Below are 26,938 nucleotides of genomic sequence, written 5' to 3' on the forward strand. Positions count from 1 at the left end.
TGCTGTCCATATTGAATGTAAGTAACATTTTTGCTTAGCTGCTGCCAGGGTAAGGACATATGCTTTTAACTTAGGTTAGATAGTGTAGGACATCTGCTTCGGAGAATTACCTCAACGTTGGTGCGTAGTAGATTGTATTTTGCATGCAAACTATAATGAAAGCTAAACTTTCTCCATAAACCAGTATTGCATTGTTTGGATGCGGGGCGTGCAATTTTAGTCCAGGAGGGGCGGTGTACGCCACAGCGATTAACCATTCAATTGTAGTATTAGGTCAGGGATGCGCAGCCATCTACCTCTATATGTAGTGGAAGCTCTCCTGATGAAAAAAGGTATTAATATTAAAAATCAAAAAAGATCAAAAGTTGATGAATGAGTGAAATGTTTTTCAATCCAACCAACTTTTTTGCCATATAATCTCAGCAATACAAGTAAGATCAACTTCCTCTAAACTTTCAATCAACCGAAAAATTGGACCCTAACATTGTGGCAGGTAGAGACACAATCCTGATCGGCATAGTAATTAGAAACCAAATGAATAAGGGTTTACATTCTCGTAAATTAATACGTTAGTAATTGTAAAACATAACTTTTATTACAAACTTTGTAAACAGACAAGTGTGACAAAAACAGTAAAAAGAAAAAGCCCCCATACAGTACTGACAGCGCATGTGCGGTTTAATCGCGCATGCGCAGTACTGTCACGCCGGCCGCCGTAATGACGCGAGGCGGCCGGCGTGGTGACGACTGACGTCATCTTTCTGGAAGAGGGAGCCCGACACTCGGTCCCAGTGTCGCCGGGAGCCATTTCTGGCCAGGCCCTGGGAGAAGAGCCAGAGGGACGCCGAGGGACCTCCCGACCTACGGTGGGCTGGAGAAAGCCCCAGATAAGTTCCGATTTTGTATTTATTTACTGCTTGGCAGGGATGCTCAGCAGAGCTCGAATATTTGAGCAGCTCGAATATTCGAGCTCTTTTTCAGCTATTCGAGCTCGGTATTCGAGCTCGAATAGCTGCAGCTATTCGAATGGACTATTCGAGTGAACTCGAATAGCCCACTCACTATTCGCGCTATTCGAGCAAACAGCGCTATTCGAGCTCGAATACCGAGCTCGAATAGCGTCATAGCCCAGATTGATGTCCTTAGAGCCAATCAGAGGGCTCCCAGGCCCTCTGACGGCAGCCAATCACAGAGGGGGACCCTGGCCAGCCCCTACCCTATAAATAGCGGCCGCCATGTTCGGTTTTTCCGTCCTTGCTTGACTTGTACAGAGAGAGATCTGCTCCTTTGTGCTTTGGCTTAGCAAGTGCTCCATTGTGGTCAATCACCTAGCGTTTTTGCTCACATACACCTGCTATATACACCTATATTGTTGTTAGCTAGATAGAGATTGTATTTTAGTTAGTAGCTTGTGTGTTACATAGAGACAGCTGCTGCTGCAGGCAAGCTTACACAGCTTTAGGCCTCAGGGCAGCTGTCCTCCTGTCCTCTGTTAGTTTATTTCTCATCTATACCAGTGTTTCTGCTGTGTATTCTACCCTGTCTTGTCCTTTACTACTGAGTGATTATTGTATTTTGTAGTTACTACTGTACTAGGGACACTCACTGTTACTGTTCATAGCTCCTGCGTGTGTGTGTGCGTGCACTGTCTGTAGTGTACACAGTACACAGTATTCCCTTCTACTGAATCATCTGATTACTACTGAATCTGATTATTGTATTTTCTAGTTGTACTTACTGTACTAGGGACACTCAGTCACTGTTCATAGGCTAGCTCCTGCGTGTGTGTGTGCGTGCACTGTCTGTAGTGTACACACACTCTATTTCCTTCTACTGAATCTGATTACTACTGATTATTGTATTTTCTAGTTAGTGTACTAGGGGACACACTCACTGTTCACTGTTCACACTTACCGTACTGATTACTGATTATTGTATTTTGTATTTGTACTGTACTAGTAATCACTTAGCGATCTAATCACCCACCAACCCACTCCATTAAAGTACCCCACTTTTTCACCCGCCCTTTTAAAAAACTTTTTTGTTTACGCCCAAAACATCTAAGATGTCTGGAAGTGGCAGCCAGCGCGGTTTGGGCAAGGGGAAGGGCAGCAAGGGAATCAGGAGGAGAGGGAGCAGCATTGTGGCAAGCCGCGCCACCATGCACAGTTCCGCAGCAGCAGCAGCTGCGTCAGTGGCTAACATTCCGCCTATAGCCACTGGCCGTGGACGCCTTGGGCGCCCAGCAGGAGCATCTGCAACTCACGCTGCAGAGACACAGCAGCAGCAGCGTGTAGTACCTGCTCCTATTTTCCTCCAGCCGGGTCGGAAACGTCCCATTGAGGAAAAGGATGCAGCCACTGTGGTGCAACTGATGACGGAGGATGAGCAGCCCGCCATCAGCTCTGCATCCGAGGCCTCCACCTTCACCACTACCACCACCCCTGTTCGCAGCAGCCGCCCAGCAGGGCCTGGGGAGGAGGCAAGTTCACCGTCAGTTGGCGACCTGTCATTCAGCAGTCTTTTGACCCCAGGCATCATGAGTCAATTGTCTGCTGTTGTTGGCGATTTTGAGGAGGAGATGCTGATGGGCACTTTGGGGGAGGAGGAATTGGACAGCAAGACTGTGACGACAGTCAAGCAGCCCATCCATGCATCAGGAGAGGAGTTTGGGGGGTCATCATCCCAGCAGGACATGTTTCAGGAGGGGGAGGATGATGATGATGATGACAGGGTGACAGACAAAGACTGGGTGCCACCACCAGCACCTAGGGATGACATCATCAGCAGCTCTGAGGAGGAGGAGGAGGATGCGCTTGTGGGCCTTTCAAGGAGGCGCATCATTGCAAGCATTGGCAGCACCGAAGACCATTAGCAGAGACAATGTAACACCTTGGTCAAACTTCAAAGAAATTGATGAAGAAGTCACATCAAGCATCCTCCTTCACGTCCGCCTAACTACCTGTGACCTGGATCCTGGCCCAACACAGTTCATGTTGAACTGCCCCGACCTGTTCGTACCGGTATTCGTCAAAATTGTTAACTGTTCCTTACAATCAGGAATATTGCCTGCTTTACTGAAGGAAGCAATCATCAGGCCTCTCCTCAAAAAACCCTCCCTGGACCCAGATGCAATGACCAGCTACAAACCTGTCTCTAATCTCCCCTTTCTGGGCAAGCTAATTGAAAAAGCTGTTTACCTCCAGCTAGAAGCCAAAATCCTACAAAACAACAGTTATGACCCATTTCAGTCTGGCTTCAGGAAACACCACAGCACTGAAACTGCCCTCATCCAAACATGCAACCACCTGCTCATGGCAAGAGACAGAGGAGAGTGCTCGATCCTCATACTGCTAGACCTTTCTGCAGCCTTTGATACAGTTGACCATGACATCTTGATAAACAGGCTACAGGAATACGGCGGCATTGATGGCATTGTTCTTCAGTGGTTCCAATCCTTCTTGAGTGGCAGAACCCACAACGTGTCTATGGGGCCCTTCCTGTCCACCCCTGTATCACTTAAGTATGGGGTGCCCCAGGGCTCAATCCTCTCTCCCCTGCTTTTCACGATTTACATGTTACCGCTGGGAAAACTAATCCAAAAACATGGCCTGACATACCACTGCTATGCAGACGACACCCAACTATATCTTTCCTTCAAGCCTGGTGTGACAGACCCAACTCTAACTATAAACGCCTGCTTACATGAACTACAGAAATGGATGAATGACAACTGGCTGAAACTAAATGCAGACAAAACTGAAGTCCTTCTGATTGGAGGGCAGAGCATGATAACAAAACAATTTAACTTGCAGTCTTCACCACTGGGAATAGGAGGCACGGATCTACGCAGCTCTGATCATGTGCGTAGCCTGGGAGTCCTAACTGATGGGGATTTAAACTTCAGAACTCAAATCTCTGCTGTGGTGAAATCATCCTATTTTCACCTGAAGAACATTGCAAAATCAAGCACCTCATACCCCCAGAAGATCTGCCAACCTTAGTCCACGCCTTCATCACATCCCGACTGGACTACTGCAATTCTCTCTACACTGGCCTTCCAAAAAAGGTCTTGTACCGCCTACAGCTGATACAGAATACTGCTGCCAGACTGCTAACCAACCAACCCCGTCACTGCCACATAACGCCAGTCCTGCACTCCCTTCACTGGCTACCTATAGAATGGAGGGTCCTATTCAAGATCGGCCTACTGACATTTAAATCCCTGAATAATCTAGGCCCTGGATACATGAAAGATATGTTGCAGCTGCGTAGCAATCCCCGCATTCTCAGATCAACAGGTTCTAATAATCTAGTCATACCCAGAGTCCACTTGGAAACTTTTGGTCCCAGAGCCTTCTGCCATGCTGCCCCTACGTTTTGGAACTCCTTACCTCAACAGATCAGGACAGCTCCATCCCTGGACGTGTTTAAATCCAGACTGAAAACCCACCTGTTCAGTTTGGCATTTGCAGGAATATAACTTTTGTTGTGTGAATACTTCATCCTACTAATTACTGAATCTGAGAGAGCCTAAGCGCTTTGAGTCCTATGGGAGAAAAGCGCTATAGAAATGTTATTGTATTGTATTGTATTGGTGTCTCAGGCTCAGCAGCAGCAGCAGCAGCATCTGCCAGTACCACCACCAGCCGCACCCAAGCCCCCCCAACCACCACAGGGAGACAGGCAGCAGCGGCTCCAAGCCGTAGGGGTTTTTTCTTGTCACCAATCTGGCAACTTTTCACCATGCCCACAGTTTACAGCAAGTACACCACTTGCAACCACTGTCAGCGGAAGTTGAGCAGAGGTGCAGACCCCTTAAAGTTCAGCACCAGCTCTCTCATCAACCATCTTGCTGCTAAACATTACCACCAGCATGAGGAGTTCCAGAGGCTGAAGGCATCTGGTGCTGGCAGTGGCACCACACCCATCACTGCACAGCCTTCAGCAGCAGCAGCAGCAACAGCAGCCACCCGCCCTCCTGCTCCTCCAGCACCACCAGCAGGAGTGCGGAAACGCACTGCTCCTCCCCCCTCTGCAACTCCTGCCGCCGACACTGAGGCCTGTTCTGGCAGCCAGTCCTCAGTGGCCTCCTCTGCTGTCTCCGCTGATTCCCGTGCTAGCAAAAGGCGACGCCAGAGCCTTTTGAGGGAGTCCTTCCAGGGAGTGGTTAGGGCTCTGCCTCCCAGCAGCCGTCGCGTGCGGCAGCTGAACGGCTTGCTGGCACGGGCCATGTGCTCCCAACTCCTGCCGTACACGCTCGTGCAGGAGGGGAGCGACATGCGTGCGCTGCTTGCTTGTGCAGCCCCAGACTGGCAGCTCCCCAGCAGACACTTCATCGCCCGCAAGGTCATGCCTGCACTGCACCGCTTTGTGATGGCCAATGTGGAGCGAGGGCTGGAGCACGCGGTTGGTGAAAGGGTCCACGTCACCATGGACTCCTGGAGCAGCCGCTTCGGGACAGGCCGCTACCTGTCCTTCACTGTCCACTGGGTCAGCTTGGTGGAAGGGGGTGAGGATGGTAGAGCAGCAGCGGGCACAGCAGCAGCAGCAACACAGTGGGTGGTGCCACCCCGAAGGGTCAGGGGAACTGCAGCAGGTTCCTCCGATCCTCTGCCATCCTCCGGCACACCTGGCCAAACCCCCCGCCTCAGCAGCAGCGTGAAGCCACGCCACTGCCAAGCGCTGCTGCAGTTGGTCAGCCTTGGGAAGACCAAACTGACGGCAACCCATGTGTTGGCCAAACTCCAAGAGCAGGAGAGGATTTGGCTGACCCCCAGAGGCCTCAGAGTCGGAGAGGTGGTGGCCGACAATGGGGGCAATCTGGTTGCCGCAATCGACAGGGGAAACCTGACCCACATCCCCTGTCTTGCCCACGTGCTGAACCTGGTGGTGCAGAAGTTCTTGCGCACCTACCAGGGGATGGGCGAACTGCTGGAAACGGCAAGGAATGTTGTGCGTCACTTCCGGCGCTCGCCTGCAGCCTCTGCGAGCCTGGAAGATGTGCAAAAGGAGCTGGAGCTGCCACGCCATCGGCTGATCCTTGACGTTCCAACTCGCTGGAACTCCACCCTGGCGATGTTGGAGCGTCTGGTTGAACAGAAGCACGCTGTCAACCAGTACCTTGCCCTGGCCACTGACATGTGTCCGCCGCTCAGAAAAGGGACAAGACCAGCAACATCCCGTCCATCGTCCCCGATGACGACTGGGGGCACATGCAGCAGGTGTGCTTAGTGCTGGCTCCCTTTCTGCAGGCCACCAACATGGAGAGCAGGGACCATGCTATAGTGTGCAAGTGGGTGCCCCTGGTTTGTCTGCTGAACAGGGCCCTCGATGCTTTGCTGGAACAGGGAGCGGCAGCCTTGGCCCAGCAGGAGCGGCATGCAGTTGCACAGTCCACCTCTGAGGGGGAGGAGGAGGAGGACTTGGTGGAGGTCCCTGACCTTGCTGCTGATGAGGGGGATCAGCACAGTGCAGCTGAGTTGGTGCGGGGGTGGAGAGAGGATGAGGCGGCAGAGGAGGAGGATGAGGACAGCACTGCCGTCGATGTGCCAGCACACGTGGCCCGCCTCTTCCCAATGGCAGCGCACATGCTGACGTGCCTGCGCAGGGACCCCAGGGTGATCCAGATGAAGCAGAGGGAGGACATCTGGATCAGCATGATGTTGGACCCACGCCTCAAGGGGAAGTTGAGCCAGTTCCTGCCGCCTGCAGGAGGAGACCCAGCGCAACAAATAAGGAGCTTGCAGCAGGCCCTTGTTGAGCGCTTGGAGGAAGCCTTCCCCCAGCCTTCCACCCCCACTGTCCAGCCAGCACAGAGGCAGCAGCAGGTGCCTGCATCCAGCAGCAAGCGCCCCACAGACCTGCTGTCTCTCAGCAACGAGCTCTACAGGACTGTAGAGGCTCCAGCAGTGACTAGAGAGGAGGTGCATGCAGCAGCATCCTCCTCCGGTCACAGCCAGCGCCTGACCCGCATGGTGGCTGACTACATGGGGTCCTACAGCGGGCTTGACAGCGATGCCCCTGTTGATCCCATGGAGTATTGGGTCAAGCGCCTGGAGATCTGGAGCGAGCTGGCGCAGTACGCCCTGGAAGTGCTGTCCTGTCCCCCTTCCAGCGTGCTATCTGAGCGCTGCTTCAGTGCAGCTGGTGGCGTGGTCACCGAGAAACGCTCACGTCTGTCTCACAAGTCTGTGGACAGACTGACGTTTCTCAAGATGAACCAGGCGTGGGTGGAAGGCGAGTTCCTGGCCCCTGTTGTCGGCGAGAGGGGGACATGAACTGGCTGCCGGAACCATTGTTAATATGCCTTACCACCCTTTACCACCTCCTGGCTCCTGCTCACTACTAAGCCAGCCTGGTTCAGTTTGACTATTACGTCGCCTGTAGCCACACATTTTACACCTACAGTGGGCTGCTGTGTACTGCCCTTCTGCTGTCTGTCTGTGTTTCCCACTGCCAGGGTACACAGATTTACCTTCTGCTGCCACTCTGCCACCAGCTATTACGTCCAACAATAGCTATCTGTTAAATTTGCCTTAAAAAAAAAAAAAAAAAACAATAAAAAAAAAAAGGTTTAATTTTTCTGAGGTGCCCGGGTTGAAAACGGTGTTGTCCCAGTTGTGTATTGGACACGATGTGGGCTTCACGACCGCTGTCTGGGACCTCCTGTTGTGTATTTATTGGCTGGTGCCACCGCTAGGTACCACAGCCTATTATGTCTCGCTGCCTTCCTCATTGACTGCCTGCTGCCACACAATCATCCTCCTCCTGCTGCTGCTGCTGAATTTACCTCCTGCTGTCTGTGTGTTTCCACTGCCAGGGAGCACATACAATGGCGCTTCCACCATGCGCCACCAGCTATTTATTACGCTCAAAAATAGCTGCATTTCTTTAACCACTTCAGGATTCGGCGTACGCTTAACTACGCCCCTGAATCCTGAAGTGGCGTCCATGGTCAGTTCATGGAGCGTGTCTCCATGAACACCCTGCGAGCCCCCGATCGTGGCTCGCAGGGTAAATGTAAACACACTGCTGCGCAGCAGCGCCGTGGCAGAGATCGGCGATCCCCGGCCTCTGATTGGCCGGGGACCGCCGGCACCTGATAGGCTGAAGCCTATCCTATCCGGCGCAGGACGGAATTCCGTCCTGCGCCGCTCACAGAGCAAGGGGGAGGGAGGGAGAGGGAAGGAGGCCAGGAAGCGCTGCGGAGGGGGGCTTTAAAGAGCCCCCCCCGCAAGCGCAGCAGCCGGCGGCGATCAGACCCCCCCAGCAGGACATCCCCCTAGTGGGGAAAAAAGGGGGGAAGCCTGATCGCCCTGGCTGCCAGCTGATCGGTGCTGCGGGCTGGAGAGCCCACGCAGCACCGATCAGGCAACCCCCCCCCTGGCACTGAAGTGGTTAAAAAAACAAAAAAAATATATATACTTTTTAATACTTTGTGATATTATTTTTAGAGGTGTCCGGGTTGAAAACTATGTTGTCCCAGTTGTGTATTGGACACGATGTGGGCTTCACGACCGCTGTTTGGAACCTCATGCTGTGTATTTACGGCCTGGTACCACCGCTAGGTACCACAGCCTATTATGTCTCACTGCCTGCCTCATTGACTGCCTGCTGCCACACAATCATCCTCCTCCTGCTGCTGCTGCTGAATTTACCTCCTGCTGTCTGTGTGTTTCCACTGCCAGGGAGCACATAGAATGGCGCTTCCACCATGCGCCACCAGCTATTTATTACGCTCAAAAATAGCTGCATTTCTTTAAAAAAACAAAAAAAATATATATACTTTTTAATACTTTGTGATATTATTTTTAGAGGTGTCCGGGTTGAAAACTGTGTTGTCCCAGTTGTGTATTGGACACGATGTGGGCTTCACGACCGCTGTCTAGAACCTCATGCTGTGTATTTACGGCCTGGGACCACCGCTAGGTACCACAGCCTATTATGTCTCGCTGCCTGCCTCATTGACTGCCTGCTGCCACACAATCATCCTCCTCCGGCTGCTGCTGCTGAATTTACGCCCCAGGACTTGACGGCAATCGGCATTAGGCGGTCGCAAGGGGGTTAAGTTGAATTACTGAAATAAACTAACTTTTGCACAATATTCTAATTTTTTTCGAGTTTCACCTGTACTACAAGAAAATAACCATTAGAAACAGTAAACCTAGGCATATAAAAATGCTCAATTTGCTTACAGTTCATTAACCCCCTTGCCGTTCCAATTATTGCGGCAAGGGGGCAGCGCAGCCCTTTTTTTTATTCTTTATTTTTTTAAATCATGTAGCTATTCTAGCGCTAGCTACATGATCAGCGGCATCCCTCCACCCACTCCGATCGCCTCCGGCAATCTACGCAAGCAGGAAATCCCACTCAGAACGGGATTTCCTGTAAGGCTTCCACCATGGCGACGGGGCGGGATGACGTCGCCGACGTCATGGACGTCAGGACGTCAGAGGGAGTCACGATCCACCCCTCAGCGCTGCCTGGCACTGATTGGCCAGGCTGCGCAAGGGGTCTGGGGGGGGCGGCGCGACGGATAGCAGTGAATCGGCGGCAAGCGGCAGCGATCGAGTTATGCACGCAGCTAAAAAGAAAAAAATTTGTGAAAATCAGCCCAGCGGGGCCTGAGCAATCCTCCTGCGCAGGTAACCCCGAGCTCAGCTCGGGATAACCGGCAAGGAGGTTAAGAAGATGAACTTGGAAACAATGACCCTGAGTTGGGCGGGCGGGGGACGTAGGCAGACAAATATAGGGTTAGCATCATTGTGATAAGGTTTTAGCACCTCCGTCACATTTCTGAGGTATATGTTGTGGCGTTTTATTGATCCTTCTAGTGGCGCCATGTTGTTTTTCCACCCATGTATAATACATAGCAAGGAACAATATATATTAGTGGGATTTGTATCCTATTGTCTTACTAGTAAATTGTACTAATTTTACCTTTAAGTCTCTGCTGTATCCATGGGCCGACATGATCTTATACTTTGCCAACTGTACAAGAAAATCATGGTTATTTTCATGTATGAACATGTTCCTTCCGCATTCTTCCCTGACTGCATATTATAGAAGTAACGTATGGACAGCTATGTCACAGCAGAATGATATAGCAAGAGTGCATACGCCAAACAGACACATGTTGTACCGCCATTGTATTCATGTGAGTGGGTACACATGTCGGCTTTTGTCCAGGATCCCAAAAACAGGTGCTGATCCAAGCAGAAGAGCACAAAGAAGAGTTATGAAAAAAGCCACTGAGCAGCTTCAACCCAACAATGTATCAAAAAAGGCCATTCATTCTGCATACCAAGCAAAAGAACAATATATGAGTAGAGCAGGGACTATATAAGGACCATATTTCACCTGCCAGTTACTACAGTTAACGTAGAACAACGCAGTCAGCGACACATCCAATAACATGGGGAAGGTAAGCATTCCAAGACAATTAGCTGCCTGTTAGCTGTGTGTCTTTTTCCTGGGCTCGACATTTTTTGAGTGCCCTCAACACAGGATCTGCTGATGTCTTATAGGTTCTACAGCTCTGTAGTCCATCAGACATAGTGGCTGAAAAGATTCTAAATGACTTGTCAAATCTTCTGCTTACAGATCACCTTCTACGAGGACAGGAACTTCCAGGGACGCTCCTATGAGTGTAGCTCTGACTGCCAGGACCTGTCCTCCTACTTCAGACGCTGCAACTCCATCAAGGTTGGAAATGGAGACTGGATCCTGTATGAGCAGCCCAACTACAGAGGCCACCAGTACTATCTGCATAGAGGAGAATATCCAGACTTCCAGCAATGGATGGGCTACAATGACTCCATCAGGTCTTGTCAGATGAGCCCCCAGGTAAAAAAAACACAGGCTTGTGATGGCCAGTTCTACAACAGTTCGTAACAGACCCCCAACTACATGGACCTATTTATGAAATGAGTGTACAAAAAACGCCCGAACGGTTTTAGTTCATTTTAGTCCAATCAGCAAAGACATTGTTAAAATAAAGTAAATTAAGCTGGCTCATAAGACTTTCAGTTACCGAAACAGTAACCGAAACAGACCATGGGAACATTAGGAGACTGCACTAAAAGAAGTTGTTTGATAATACAGATGAAACCCGAAAAATTAGTATATCATGCAAACGTCCATTTATTTCAGTGATTCAACTTAAAAGGTGAAACACATACATGAAATAGACTCAGTACAATTAAAGCAAGATATTTCAAGCCTTAATTTGTTATAATTTTGAGGATTATGGCTTAAAGTTTATGAAAACCCCAAAATCTAAATCTCAGACCAGCAGAATCTTGTGAAAATGTTCTTTATTCTAAACTCAAAGTGTTAAACTCTAATCAGCTAATGAATCCACCATACCTGCAATGGTTTCTATTTCATATATTAGTTTCACTTTAATTTTTGTTAAAAAATAGACTTTTGCACGATATTCAAATTTTTCCTGTATAGGAAAATGTTCTATCCAACAAACGGAAACATCAGATTTGGGGAGCCCTTCTGGCCTTCTATGACCCATTTTCAAGACAGAGAACTTCACAACAACCACTCTGAAAAAGTCATACTATAAAGTTTTTAAATATTGAGCTATATTTCCAGTCTTACTAGTGTAGTCCTTCTAAGAAGCTCATTTCCCCTATATATTATTTATAATTGTATTTAATAAAAAAAAAATTGTATAGTACAAATGGATTTCTAAATGGATATTTAACCACTTCACCCCCATGTGTACGAATTTCTCCGTTCCTTTTTCCATCCTTTAACCCCCAGGGATGGAGAAATCCATACTTTCCGCGCTCACGCTCGCTCTAGCGCGCACTCCCGCGGGTAAACACGCTGCCCGCCGCTCGCCCGGAGATCAATGAACAGGAAAATCCATTCCCGTTCGTTGATCTAAGCCCCACAATGATCCGCTGCTTTCTCCGATAAGCAGCGCGATCATTGTGAAAAAAAAAACTTTCTCAGCCTCCTAGTACTTCCTGCAAGTGTCCTGAAGGACGCTTGCAGGTTGCATTAAACAAAAAGTTACTGTTGCCATCTTGTGGCCAAATAGTAAAACTACACCCTAAAGCATTTTTTTTACATACAAATAAATCAGTTTTACACAAAAAATTAACTCCTTACCTTCCACACTCCCCAATTATTATTTTTTTTTGTAATTAAAAAAAAAAATTACAGTTACTTTAGGGACTGAACTTTTTAAATATTTATGTCAAGAGGGTATAACACTGTTACTTTATAAACTATGGGCTTGTAATTAGGGATGGACGCAAAACTGAAAAAAATGCACTTTTATTTCCAATTAAAATATTGGCACCAAACATTGTGATAGGGACATAATTTAAACGGTTTTATAACAGGGACAAATGGGCAAATACATTTCATGGGTTTTAATTACAGTAGCATGCATTATTTGAAAACTATAAAGGCCGAAAACTGAAAAATAATAAATTTTTCCAACATTTTTTCCTATTTTCCCATTAAAACACATTTAGAATAAAATCATTCTTGGCATAATGTCCCACCTAAAGAAAGCCTAATTGGTGGCGAAAAAAACAAGATATAGTTAATTTCATTGTGATAAGTAGTTATAAAGTTATAGACGAATGAATGGAAGGAGTGCTGAAAGGTGAAAATTGCTCTGGTGGTCAAGGGGTAAAACCCCTCAGTGGTGAAGTGGTTAATGCATATCAAACAATACAGCATACAAAAATATGTAACTATGAAGATAAGTATAAAACTAAGCCATGTGAAACTGGCATTAAAAATGTATTCTGACATTTTTCAACCACTTTTTTCTCAGTACCAAGGCACTTTTAGAGTTCGGGTCTACGAGAGAGAAGACTTCAAAGGCCACATGATGGAGTACAGTGCAGATTGTTCTAATGTCTTCGACAGTTTTGGCTTCCATGAGATCTACTCTGCTGATGTTCAAGGTGGCTACTGGATGTTCTACGAGGAGCCCAACTACAGGGGGCACCAGTATTACCTGAGACCCGGAGAGTACAGGAGATACACCGACTGGGGAGCCTCAAGCCCTAGAGTTGGTTCCTTTAGACGTGTCCATTATTACTACTGAAGTGCCTTAAAATAAAATTTAAGAAAGAATAACACAGGAGTTATGTGGTTTGTGTGTCTGTTATACAGTTTTAAGTACAGAAGACTTTGCTTATTTGAAGTCATAGTTACATAGTTACTTGGGTTGAAAAAAGACCTACGTCCATCGAGTTCAACCAGTGTAAAGTACAACACCAGCCTGCTCCCTCACATATCCCTGTTGATCCAGAGGAAGGCGAAAAACCCTTACAAGGCATGGTCCAATTAGCCCCTAAAGGGAAAAATTCCTTCCCGACTCCAGATGGCAATCAGATAAAATCCCTGGATCAACATCATTAGGCATTACCTAGCAATTGTAGCCATGGATGTCTTTCAACGCAAGGAAAGCATCTAAGCCCCCTTTAAATGCAGGTATAGAGTTTGCCATAACAACTTCCTGTGGCAATGCATTCCACATCTTAATCACTCTTACTGTAAAGAACCCTTTCCTAAATAACAGTCCACAAAGCATATACACAACGTAGCAGAACAAACAACAAAAATGATTTTCAAACTTTTTAGCATTGGAAGAAGTGAGGAAGGTTTAAGCTTTAGAAAACTTGGTGGATTTTAATTTCCATCTTTCTTCATGACACAAATATTGTCTTTCCTATTCTTGGTGTCTCTGAGCACCCAGCCAGGACGCATGGGAAGTCTTCTGAGTTTAGGCATTGGTAAAAAACAGCAAAGGCTGTCTGTGATGGTTCAATATACAAAGTTTTTCTTCGCAAACGCTAAAGGATTCCACTTGAGTTAATACAGTGCTGGAGCTGAAAAAAATGGGATGACGCCCCTTGGGGAACATATGTATATGAAGAAGTTAGAACATCCAAGAATTATCTGTATTGTTATCTTGCAAATAAGCCAAGGTTTTGGAGCCACGCAGGGCCCCTTCATCAAGGCACATGTTGCTCTAGGCAACAATAGGTTAGGTGGGAAGTCTCTGCGTCTCTTCCCACTCACAGATATGATGTGCATCCAGCAGGCGGCTACCAGCTGTGAGTGTGAAGAGGAGCAGACTCCCTAGTAGAGATGCTGCGAACATCACATTTTCCATTTGCGAACATGCAAACTTGGCGAACCGCCATAGACTTCAATAGGCAGGTGAATTTTAAAATCTACCAAGACTGTTTTTGGCCACAAAAGTCATGGAGAAGTTGTTTCAAGGGGTCTAACACCTGCACAGGGGCATGCCGGAGGGTGATCCATGCCAAAAGTCCCACCAAAGATTACGGAGTTGATGCAAAGTCGGGTTAAATAGTTACATAGTTATTTTGGTTGAAAAAAGACATACGTCCATCGAGTTCAATCAGTACAAAGTATAACTCCAGTCTGCTCCCTCACATATCCCTGTTGATCCAGAGGAAGGCGAAAAAACCCTTACAAGGCATGGACCAATTAGCCCCAAAAGGGAAAAAATTCCTTCCTGACTCCAGATGGCAATCAGATAAAATCCCTGGATCAACATCATTAGGCATTACCTAGTAATTGTAGCCATGGATGTCTTTCAACGCAAGGAAAGCATCTAAGCCCCCTTTAAATTCAGGTATAGAGTTTGCCATAACGACTTCCTGTGGCAATGCATTCCACATCTTAATCACTCTTACTGTAAAGAACCCTTTCCTAAATAAATGGCTAAAATGTTTTTCCTCCATGCGCAGATCATGTCCTCTAGTCCTTAGAGAAGGCCTAGGGACAAAAAGCTCATCCGCCAAGCTATTATATTGCCCTCTGATGTTTTTTTACATGTTAATTAGATCTCCTCTAAGGTGTCTTTTCTCTAGACTAAATAAACCCAGTTTATCTAACCTTTCTTGGTAAGTGAGACCCTAAAGGGCAGGAATCACATTGTGCACAGCTCTGGGTGTCAGTGGGCTGTGGAGTGACTCACACATAGAAATTAAATAGTACTATATCTTAGGTTTACCCTGAAGCGGCAGACAGATTGTTGCCTAGAGCAATGTGTGCCTTGATAAAGGGGCCCTGCGCAGCGTCGAAACGTTAACTTATTTGCAAGATAACAATAAAAATAATTCTTGGATGTGCTCGCTTCTTCATATGCAGCTGTCAGTGATGGTTCTCAGATGTCCAAGGCATGATTTTTACTGCCATATTGACCTTAAAGCAGCATAAAATACATTTATTTTTAGGTTTGGATGGTGTTTGGCATACGTGTTAGTACGCTGTCCAGTTAGTTGGGCACCCAATTTCACGGCTCACCATACTGCTGCTGAAATTCTGTGTGGAATTAAATACTATTCCCCCTCTAAGTTGTAGCAACTCAGAGGGAAAAGTAATGTGGGGTCCGGCCAGGGCAGGTTCTAGTGTTTTTTCTGCCTTAAGCAAACATTGTGCGGATGACTCCCCCCCCCCCTCCCCAACACATATGAAATGCAATTTCCCCACATATGACACACAGCAATCACCCCACATATGAACTGCAACAATTGCCCCCACATCTCATCACTGGTATCAGCGAGCATTATAGATACAAATAATACCCCGACATGTTGTGTATTATCCCCCCAAGCAAAGTGCAGTCACCGCACCTGGCCATTATTGGTGTCTCAGTGGGCAAGTGTGCTTGTTCCTCATCACTCATGCTCAGTGTGTGGGGGATGGGGGAGGGTGACTCAGAAAGGCCCGGTTCACATCAGCATTCTGAGCCAAAAGGATCCGGTGAGCGGATCCGGTCTCCGCTTCACCCGATTCACGGCTCAGTCCCTGGCCCGGTTCACATAGTGAAAACGGATCTGATCAATAATTGATCAGATCCGTTTTCACTCAGCAAACACATACCTAATTTTCAGTAGTAGCCAGTGGTAGAGGCTTCTGTCCTCTTCCGCTGTGACTACACAGCGCGTCATGTGACTAGTCACATGACGCTTCATGTAGTCACATGACACAGAAGAAGACGGAAGCCTCTACCGCCAGCAACTACTGAAAATTAGGTATGTATAAACCCTCCCTAGCCCACCCGCCCGGCTGGTGCACCCTCCCCTCACCCTCCTGTCGCTAGATTTGCGTCGTCGCATGCCCCCATCCCCCGTGGAATGGTCTGTTTCTTCACTAGTGTGAAGAAACGTTCCGTTTCCCATTGCCTCAATGCTGCAGTATTTTTTGTCTGGATCCATTCCGCTGGGCAGAACGGTCCGGAAAATTAGGGCCTGCTGCATTTTTTAGATCCGTGGACCGGAACGTATGGAACGTATCCGTACCAATGGATGCATGTGAATGGATCCATAGGTTAACATTGGATCCATTCACATCCGTTCCGTTTGTACAGTATACGTTCCGGTTCCGATCCACAAAAAAACGCTAATGTGAACCGGGGCAAAGTCAGAAACAGTGACAGTTTCAACAATTATGCAAACTTTACGCAGAGCCTTGTTTTAAAACCAAAAGATATCCCAGGATGTTTCCACATACACGGCAGTTTAGTAACCAAAGCTTCTTACAAAATCAATTAGCATGAGAAAGCAAGGAGTTCGATTAGATTGAGATCATTGAGTTTTTCTTTAACCTGACTGAGCTATTAAAGGACAACTGTAGTGAGAAGGATACGGAGGCTGTCATATTTATTTCCTCTTAAAATACCAGTTGCCTTGCAGCCCTGCTAATCTGTTTGGCTGCAGTAGTGTCAGAATAACACCAGAAACAATCATGCACCTTATCCAGTCCGATCTGACAATAATGTCAGAAACACCTGATCTGCTGCATGCTTGTTCAGGGTCTAAAGCTAAAAGTAATAGAGGCAGAGAATCAGCAGGATTACCAGGCACTGGTATTGCTTACTAGGAAATAAATATAAAGCTGTACAGAGGCGCCAGTAGGATAAAAAATCATTAAAAACGTTTAAAAACGTTTGGGATGCGGTGGTGGACCAGCCAACCCCAAAACAGACACAAGTACTGCCGATTACAGTCGTAAACAATTTATTCATATACTCCTAACACAAGTTGCAACGCGTTTCGCAGGCAAAAATCCCGCTTCATCAGGCAATAAACAACACGAGTGATACACAACACAGAGTCCAACAAGAGAAGAGGTGCCAAGCTCTTGTTGGACTGCGTGCTGTGTATCACTCCTGTTGTTTATTGCCTGATGAAGCGGGATTTTTGCCTGCGAAACACGTTGCAACTTGTGTTAGGAGTATATGAATAAATTGTTTACGACTGTAATCGACAGTACTTGTGTCTGTTTTGGGGTTGGCTGGTCCACCACCGCATCCCGAACGTTTTTAAACGTTTTTAATGATTTTTTATCCTACTGGCGCCTCTGTACAGCTTTACACATCAAGAATTCCACCCTTGGTGGAAGGGTGTTACACCCTTTTTTTTCCTCCCTATCCACAGAGAGCGACTTCTTAATCCTGAGTGGGGACAGGTTTATTCTCTCCACCTGCCTTTTCAGTGGTTGCCTTGGAGGTAACCCTGGTTTGTGAGTATATTACTTACGTTCTACATTGCCTTCTCCATCTTCCAATACATACTACACTATATTGGGCTCTCGGTTTTCTATTTTTATAGGAAATAAATATGGCGGCCTCCATATACCTTTCACTTCAGTTGTCTTTTAAGCTCTGCAATACCTACATGTATCTGACTACTAATCAGCACTGATCTATATCCCCCTGCCCTGTACTTGTTTTTAACCACTTCACATCCAGACCTTGTTTCCCCCTTATGGACCAGAGCAGTTTTGACATTTTAGCTATATCCCTTTTTAATCAGCAATAATGATATCCCTACTTATGACACCTAAAACCCTTTTTTTCAAGACTAACTAGGCTTTCATTGTATGGAATTTTTTCCATCAAACAATTTTATTTTCTATGCATATTAATAGGAAAAAAAAGAGGGGAAAAAACACATTATTTCTCAGTTTTACCAATTCCAGTTTAAAAATACAAAGCGCTGTTGTAGATAAAAAAACACAAATTTTGTTTGGCTATGCTCACTGTTTATCACAAAACTTAAATGACATTCCTGACACAATTTACGTTGAAGGGATTGGATTCTTAAATAATGCTACAGTGGGTATTTTCTACTATAAACTGAGAAAATAAAAGTGTTTTTAATGGTAAAAATCAGTCTTATTGGTTCAAGGAACATATATTCGCTTTCACCAATTAGTGCTGCAGCAGATAGTGCCAGAGGTTTTGCACAGGGACAAGTCCAATCCTGCACAGCACTGCTTCTGCTACAAGACGTATATCTACTGACTCCTGGCTTAGATGAAGTCACAGAGGACGTAGATATCCTGTAGTGGTGGAAAACGTGGTTAAGATATTATTTTATTTTAGGATACTTCCATAAATTAAATGAACAATTTCTGATAGCTCCTGGTATTAATATTTATGAAGGTGCCCATACATCTGCCCTTATGTCCTGTTGATTCCAGGCAGGGCCGGTTTAAGCAACAATGGGGCCCCAGGGCAAAATAAACCTGGGGGGCCCCCCCAACAGATATCCCGGAGCAAAAATTGACATTAAGGGACCTTTTTTGCAGCTGGTATAGTCAGGGTGTGAAGCCCCAATCGGTCGAAGCTCCACATTCTGGCTACCCCAGCCTGCATGGGGGACAAGGGGTTAAAAAGTTTCAGGAGGGGGGACCCCACATAATTTAAAAAAAAAAAAATTCCCACACTCTAAACATAAAAAAAAAATGGGAAAATAGGAAAAAAAATGCCAGGGATCTTCATACAGCCATATTGCGGCTGTATAGCGATCCCTGGCGAAAGTGCTGCGGCTGCGTATGGACCCCCTGGAAACCCCATCAGGAAATGTATTGCTCTTTCTTTTGATACATGTAAAATTACACTACCGTTAGGTACTAAAAGTGACATTTACCGCATTTAAAAGTACAGGATCTTCTCAAAAAATTAGCATATTGTGATAAAGTTCATTATTTTTTGTAATGTACTGATAAACATTAGACTTTCATATATTTTAGATTCAAATACACACAACTGAAGTAGTTCAAGCTTTTTATTGTTTTAATATTGATGATTTTGGCATACAGCTCATGAAAACCCAAAATTCCTATCTCAAAAAATTAGCATATTTCATCCGACCAATAAAAGAAAAGTGTTTTTAAAACAAAAAAAGTCAACCTTCAAATAATTATGTTCAGTTATGCACTCAATAGTTGGTCGGGAATCCTTTTGCAGAAATGACTGCTTCAATGCGGCGTGGCATGGAGGCAATCAGCCTGTGGCACTGATCAGGTGTTATGGAGGCCCAGGATGCTTCGATAGCGGCCTTAAAGAGAATCTGTATTGTTAAAATCGCACAAAAGTAAACATACCAGTGTGTTAAGGGACATCTCCTATTACCCTCTGTCACAATTTCGCCGCTCCCCGCCGCATTAAAAGTGGTTAAAAACAGTTTTAAAAAGTTTGTTTATAAACAAACAAAATGGCCACCAAAACAGGAAGTAGGTTGATGTACAGTATGTCCACACATAGAAAATACATCCATACACAAGCAGGCTGTATACAGCATTCCTTTTGAATCTCAAGAGATCATTTGTGTGTTTCTTTCCCCCCTGAGGGGGAGTGCATAGCAGAACCACAACACTGAAGAACTTGGCAGCCTTCCAGACACAGGCTGACAAGTCTGACAAGGGAAAGATACATTGATTTATTACAGAGACTGTGATAGTACAAAGTGCTGCAGTAAGCCAGAACACATTAGAATAGCTTTTGGAACTTGTAGGATGATAAAAAACAGGATGCAATTTTTGTTACGGAGTCTCTTTAAGCTCATCTAGAGTGTTGGGTCTTGCGTCTCTCAACTTTCTCTCCAAAATATCCCACAGATTCTCTATGGGGTTCAGGTCCGGAGAGTTGGCAGGCCAATTGAGCACAGTAATACCATGGGCAGTAAACCATTTACCAGTGGTTTTGGCACTGTGAGCAGGTGCCAGGGCGTGCTGAAAAATGAAATCTTCATCTCCATAATGCTTTTCAGCAAATGGAAGCATGAACCCACTTTTGAACCAGAAACAGCGGCAGAAGCGCCTGACCTGGGCTACAGAGAAGCAGCACTGGACTGTTGCTCAGTGGTCCAAAGTACTTTTTTCGGATGAAAGCAACTTTTACATGTCATTCGGAAATCAAGGTGCCAGAGTCTGGAGGAAGACTGGGGAAAGGGAAATGCCAAAATGCCTGAAGTCCAGTGTCAAGTACCCACAGTCAGTGATGGTCTGAGGTGCCATGTCAGCTGCTGGTGTTGGTCCACTGTGTTTTATCAAGGGCAGGGTCAATGCAGCTAGCTATCAGGAGATTTTGGAGCACTTCATGCTTCCATCTGCTGAAAAGCTTTATGGAGATGAAGATTTCATTTTTCAGCACGACCTGGCACCTGCTCGCAGTGCCAAAACCACTGGTAAATGGTTTACTGACCATGGTATTACTGTGCTCAATTGGCCTGCCAACTCTCCTGACCTGAACCCCATAGAGAATCTATGGGATATTGTGAAGAGAAAGTTGAGAGACGCATGACCCAACACTCTGGATGAGCTTAAGACCGCTATCGAAGCATCCTGGGCCTCCATAACACCTGATCAGTGCCACAGGCTGATTGCCTCCATGCCATGCCGCATTGAAGCAGTCATTTCTGCAAAAGGATTCCAACCAACTATTGAGTGCATAACTGAACATAATTATTTGAAGGTTGACTTTTTTTGTTTTAAAAACACTTTTCTTTTATTGGTCGGATGAAATATGCTAATTTTTTTAGATAGGAATTTTGGGTTTTCATGAGCTGTATGCCAAAATCATCAATATTAAAACAATAAAAGGCTTGAACTACTTCAGTTGTGTGTATTTAAATCTAAAATATATGAAAGTCTAATGTTTATCACTACATTACAGAAAATAATGAACTTTATCACAATATGCTAATTTTTTGAGAAGATCCTGTATATTTTTTTCCTTCGAAACTTTAAAGAGGATCTGTAACCTCAAAAAATCCCCTGGGGGGGTACTCACCTCGGGTGGGGGAAGCCTCAGGATCCTAATGAGGCTTCCCACGCCGTCCTCTGTCCCACGGGGGTCTCACTGCAGCCCTCCGTGCAGCGGTGACGTAATATTTACCTTCCTGGCTCCTGCGCAGGCGCTCTGACGGCTGTCGGCTCCGAAGTAGGCGGAAATACCCGATCGCCGTCGGGTCTGCTCTACTGCGCAGGCGCAAGTTTCCGCCGCCTGCGCAGTAGAGCGGACCCGACTGAGATCGGGTATTTCCGTGTAGTTCGGAGCGGAAAGCAGCCACAGCGCCCCCGCTGGAGCCAGCAAAGGTAAATATTGAAATTACAGTCGGGCCTGTTGCCGGCTGTTCAGAGGGCTGCAGCGAGACCCCCGTGGGACAGAGGACGGCGTGGGAAGCCTCATTAGGATCCGGAGGCTTCCCCCACCCGAGGTGAGTACCCCCCAGGGGATCTTTTTGAGGTTACAGAGTCTCTTTAAAATCGATTTTCTCAAAAACTATAAGGTCTTTTTGAAAAATAGTTTTTTCCTCTTATTCCCAATGATCTCCTTAACATATCCTGCACATTTAGGGTTTCTAGAATATAAGGTGGATTTGCTATTAACCATTAAAGTCGGCTGGTTTTTAAATGTGTATTTTTTTTCCTTTGAAACTTTAAAATCAATATTCTCAAAAACTATAAGGTCGATTTGAATTTTTTTTCCTCTTGTAGCCACTGGGGGCCCCTACAAGCTCTGGGGCCCTGGGGCAGCTGCCTCCTCTGCCTCTATGGTAGCGCCGGCCCTGATTCCAGGCAGATCTGATCACTCTGATCTCCAGACATGTAATACAGATTGCTCTTACCCTCTCCACTGTGTCCATAATCAGACACCATAAGGTCACTAGCCCGTTTCTCAATCTAAGGAATGCCTTCCGAGGCCGAATAGGGGCTATCTACAATATTTTTAAACCTGTGACTGCTTTGCCTGTAAATTTGTACATGTTGTCATTAGAACATTGCTTCAAACTGAGACAGATTTTTTTTATGAACCCTGGTGAGCAGGGACAGTGTACAAATTCCAAAGTTTGTATAATTCCTTATCAGTGTAGTGGGCACATGCAGTCATTAGAACAATGGCACAGAGAGCAGACAGTTTTTTATGGACACTTATCAGTTCACTGCCTCTTGTAAGTGCAACTCTGAAATATTGCCTCAGGTAGCATCATGGTAGAACCACCTCTGGATCCGGCAATCATGGGCAATCAAATTACATTTAAAATATGTGGCCATAGATTTGTTAACATTAGGTCTATGTCGGCGCCCAGGTCAGACTACGTGAGAAAGTGACTTGCTTTAGGTGTTTGGAGACTAGTGAGGGGATAGAGATTGTGGAGAGCTTTGTAGACTAGGGTTAACATTTTGAAATGAATCCTTTGGTTATCTGGCAGTCAATGAAGAGCTTGACAGCGAAGAGCAGCAGATGAGGAACGGGAAGAGAGGTGGATGAGCTGGGCATCTGAGTTTAGTATAACCGGGATCGATGAGAGTCTGTAAGCTAACTCTAGTCCACAAAGCAGGGTATTACAGTATTCAATGCAAGATACAGTATCTAGCTTAAACTTTGTAATTGGTTGAGTCCTAATTTCAGCTACCATTTTGTTTGTAGGACAATACTCAAGATCTGGTACAGGATTAACATTCATTCAATCATTGGTAAAATAATTAACAGCGCTCACACATATAAGGAACTGTATATACAGTACGTAGGCCTATTCAGTTATGATAGCACAAAAAGACTTCCCCAACACTCAATGAAACTGCAGCCTAGGAGAAGCTTTCATCAACTGGTGGAGTGCTCTCAGTCCATATCACTATTCAGAATGCAATACAGTATATAGTTCAAAGGGTAGCGGTCCACTCAATAAAAACTTTTTGTGGCAAAGGGTAGCGGTCAATGTTGGTAAATTGCTCCAAAAGGCACAATAATATCATAAGTCAGTAAGTCATTTGCTGATAGCCATTAGGCACACTATGCCTGTGACATTTTGTAAAATAAAACATTTCTATGGGAAATAACCCATATACCATGTGCAGTTAGCACAGTGGCAGTTGTTAATCAGTAGCTGTTACTGTTGCTGGCACAGTGGCGAGTGCTAATCAGTAGCTGTTACTGTTGCTGGCACAGTGGCGAGTGCTAATCAGTAGCTGTTAATGTTGCTGGCACAGTGGCGCTGCTAATCAGTGTCGTCTGGTCCCTGCATGCAGCACCACACCAGCTATTTAACTACTTCCCAACCACAGGTTTTTTCCCCTTAACCCTCCTGGCGGTTAGTTGTTTTTGCCAAAAAGGCAAAAATCCTTTTTTTTTTAATTTTTTTTTTTTTGTTTCATGTAAAGCTACCAGAGTGGTAGCTACATGAAACACCACTAGAGGGCGCATGTGTCCCTCTAGTGCGATCGTCGCCGGCATCAATAGCAAACAGGGGAACGCGTATATAACGCGTTCCCCTGTTTGGCTTCTCCTGTCGCCATGGCGACGATCGGAATGACGTCATGGACGTCAGCCGACGTCCTGACGTCAGACGCCTCCGATCCAGCCCATAGCGCTGCCCGGAACTCATTGGTCCGGGCAGCGCAGGGCTCTGGCGGGGGGGGGGCCCTGTTGCGCCGCTGCGTGCGGGCGATCGCCGCAGAGCGGCGGCGATCAAGCTGTACGCGCGGCTAGCAAAGTGCTAGCTGCGCGTACAGCATTTTAAATGAAGAAAATCGCCCCACCAGGGGCTGAGATATCTTCCTGCGCGGCATAGCCCGAGCTCAGCTCGGGCTTACCGCCAGGAAGGTTAAAAACCAGAGCAATTTTCACATCACACTCCTCCCATTCATTTGTCAATAACTTTATTGTTACTTATCACACTGAAATGATCTATATATTGGGTTTTTTTTTTCAACACAAATTAGGCTTTCTTTGGTTGGTACTTTTTGCTAAGAATTTTTTTATTTTGATGAGAATAAGTGAATGAAAAAAATCATTACTTCTCAGTTTTCAGCCATTTTAGTTTTAAAATAAAATGTGCTGGTTATTACAATGTTTTGTGTCCCCAGTTCAATGTATGGGGATAATATTTTATCTGGAAATAAAGGTGTATTTTTTTTTCTAATACCAATAATTACAAGCCTTTATTTTTAAAAAATAACAGTAATATAACCTCATGGCATACATATTAAAAAGTTCATGAGGTAACTATGTTTTTTTTTTTAATGGTGTATTTTTTTATTTTAATTTTTACAAGTGTTTTATTTTGTTAACTATAGGGAAGGGGGAAGGGGTTAAAAATTAATAAAAAGGTATGTATGCTATATAAAAGTGTATGTGGATGCATTTTTACTTTTTGGCCACAAGATGGTGCCAAATTTAGTTCTTGAAATGAACGGCAATGGTACAGCAATCGGGAACGTCGAGGTAAACAAACAGATACGCATGTCTATGCCCCTGGTGCTGAAGTGAAGTCCGCAGGAGCGTAGATATGTTTAGCAGCAGTTGGGAACCAGTTAAAGGACCCTGAAGTAAGAGGGATATTGAAGCTGCCATTTTTTATTTCCTTTTAAGCAATACCAGCTGCCTGACAGTCCTGATCATATTTCATGCTGAAGTGTCTGAATCACACCAGAAACAAGCATGCAGCTAATCTTGTCAGATTTTTGTCAGACACATCTAATCTATGTGCTTGTTCAGGGTCTATGCCTAAAGGTATAAGAGTCAGAGGATCAGCAGGACAGCCAGGCAATGTGCATGAGTACATATTTGTACCCCACCAGGCAGTTGGGCGTAGGGCGAGCTGAATGACAGCTGCTGTTGCTGCAATTTCTGGTGGTGTTAAATAATATTCTCCCTTCAATTCATAGCAACTCAGGGAAAGGGGGTGGGGCAGGGGCGGGACATGCAATTCGGGGTCCATCTATTGCTTGTATTATGCTACGGATTATAGCATTGCAGCTACAGCCGTGCTGACATCAGGCGCTATGCAGAGCTCAGTGTGTGCTCAGATGACCGGCTTCAGTGTGGATTGCAGACCTGAACTCAGAACTTCCTCTCTGCTTTAAAAGATAAGCAATAACATAATCATATTTACCTACTTCCCCTCCCCCGGGACGAGTATCTATGTCCCTGCCTGCAAAATATCTCAACACCTCGCAGGGATGTAGATACTCGTCCCTTGCCGCCGCCGCGCACTCCCGCTCGCTCCTGCGCTCGTGCAAGCTGCTGATCATTAGAGGGGAGATCAATAAATGGAAATATATTTCAAATGCATTGATCTAAGTCCTTGTGCGCATGGTCGCTGGCATCAGTGAGATACCGCGGTCATTCACAAAAACTGAAAGTAACACGTCCATGCATTACTTCCTGTTAGCATACTAATAGTACGCACAGGAAAGTAATGCGCAAGGACATCTTGTGGCTAAATAGTAAAATTACACACTACTTAATTTTTTTTTAGTAAAAAGACCTACATTTACATTTAAAATTAACCCCTTACCTCCCACACTCTCCCATAGTAACCCAAATAAAACTTTTCTTTAAAAAATATATATATATATATATATATATATATATATATATATATATATATATATATATATATATATTTTAAAAAATACATAAATAGTTACCTTATGGCAGTGATCCTCACACTAAGGCCCGCAGGCCGAATGTGGCCCCCTGAGCCTTTCTTACCGCCCCCCCCCCCACACACACACACAATGTATTACGTATAGTTGCGGTCAGCTACATATTTAAATATTGGTAGTCCACATATAGAATAGCAGTGCTGGCACCACCCTTCCACATGGAAGCCAGAAAGAAGTAATTCGCTGTCCAATTGGACTGTAGGTTGTCACCTGGGTATGCTTCACTGTCTGGCCCGCAAAGACTTCTACATCCATTTATGTATACTCCGGCCCCCCAGTAGTCTGAAGTATGTTGACCTGGCCCTCGACCCAAAACGTTTGGGGACCCCTGCCGTATGGACTGAACTTTTTTAATATGCATGTCAAGAGGGTATATTACTGTTACTTTTTTAAATTAGTGATGGCCGCCAAACTGAAAAAATGCACCTTTATTGACAAATAAAATATTGGTGCCATATATTGTACTAGGGAAATATTTTAACCGTTGCAATAACCTGGACAAATGGGCAAATAAAATGTGTGGGTCTCATCCATAGTAGAACGTTTTAGTTTAAGACTATAATGGCCGAAAAATGAGAAATAATGATTTTTTTCTATTTTTTTCTTATGATTCCCATTAAAATGCATTTAGAATAAAATAATTCTTAGCAAAAAGTACCACCCAAAGTAAACCTAATTGGTGGTGATAAAAAAATTGTTTTAGTGTGATAAGTACTGATAAAGTTATTGGCAGATGAATGGATACAGCGCTAAAAGGTGAAAATTGCTCTGGTTTTTAAAGGGGGAAAACCCTTGGAGGTGAAGTGGTTAAAGAAAAACATTCCTTAGTTACAGCTGATACACATTCTGCAATAAATCTGCAGTGTGTCTACTTCCTGCTTTCATGGAAGCAGACATATTGTTAACATCCTGTGCTTTCAAATGAACTTATCTGCAGTGGCAGTCAGCTGACACAGGGGAGATATCAAATTAAAACTTGTGCTTAGTCACAGATGGGTTGAAATTAAACTGGCTAAACTCTCTAAATACATACAGGGTGCATTTCTGTAGGGTTTCCTTCTGCCCTGTGCAAGAGTTCAGGTCCACTTTAAAAGAAATAAATGTATCAGCCTCAATATCCCTCTCACTACAGGTTCCCTTTACATAAAAGAAGGGCTGTTGATGTAGGTTCAATATT

At 45.4% G+C, this 26,938-nt stretch overlaps 2 protein-coding genes across 3 annotated transcripts in view; one reads left to right on the forward strand and one right to left on the reverse strand.

Annotated features, from left to right (window-relative positions):
* LOC137532399 (gamma-crystallin-3-like) overlaps nucleotides 1-26,938 on the reverse strand; it is a 198,810-nt gene that overhangs the window by 23,830 nt on the left and 148,042 nt on the right. The window lies entirely within an intron of this gene.
* On the forward strand, nucleotides 10,418-13,087 carry LOC137562070 (gamma-crystallin-3-like). Its single transcript, XM_068273411.1, has 3 exons — nucleotides 10,418-10,426; nucleotides 10,606-10,848; nucleotides 12,812-13,087. Exons 1-3 carry the CDS (start codon nucleotides 10,418-10,420, stop codon nucleotides 13,085-13,087), a joined length of 528 nt encoding a protein of 175 aa, XP_068129512.1.

Source organism: Hyperolius riggenbachi, chromosome 1 (assembly GCF_040937935.1).
Source record: "Hyperolius riggenbachi isolate aHypRig1 chromosome 1, aHypRig1.pri, whole genome shotgun sequence".
Taxonomy (NCBI): Eukaryota; Metazoa; Chordata; class Amphibia; order Anura; family Hyperoliidae; genus Hyperolius; species Hyperolius riggenbachi.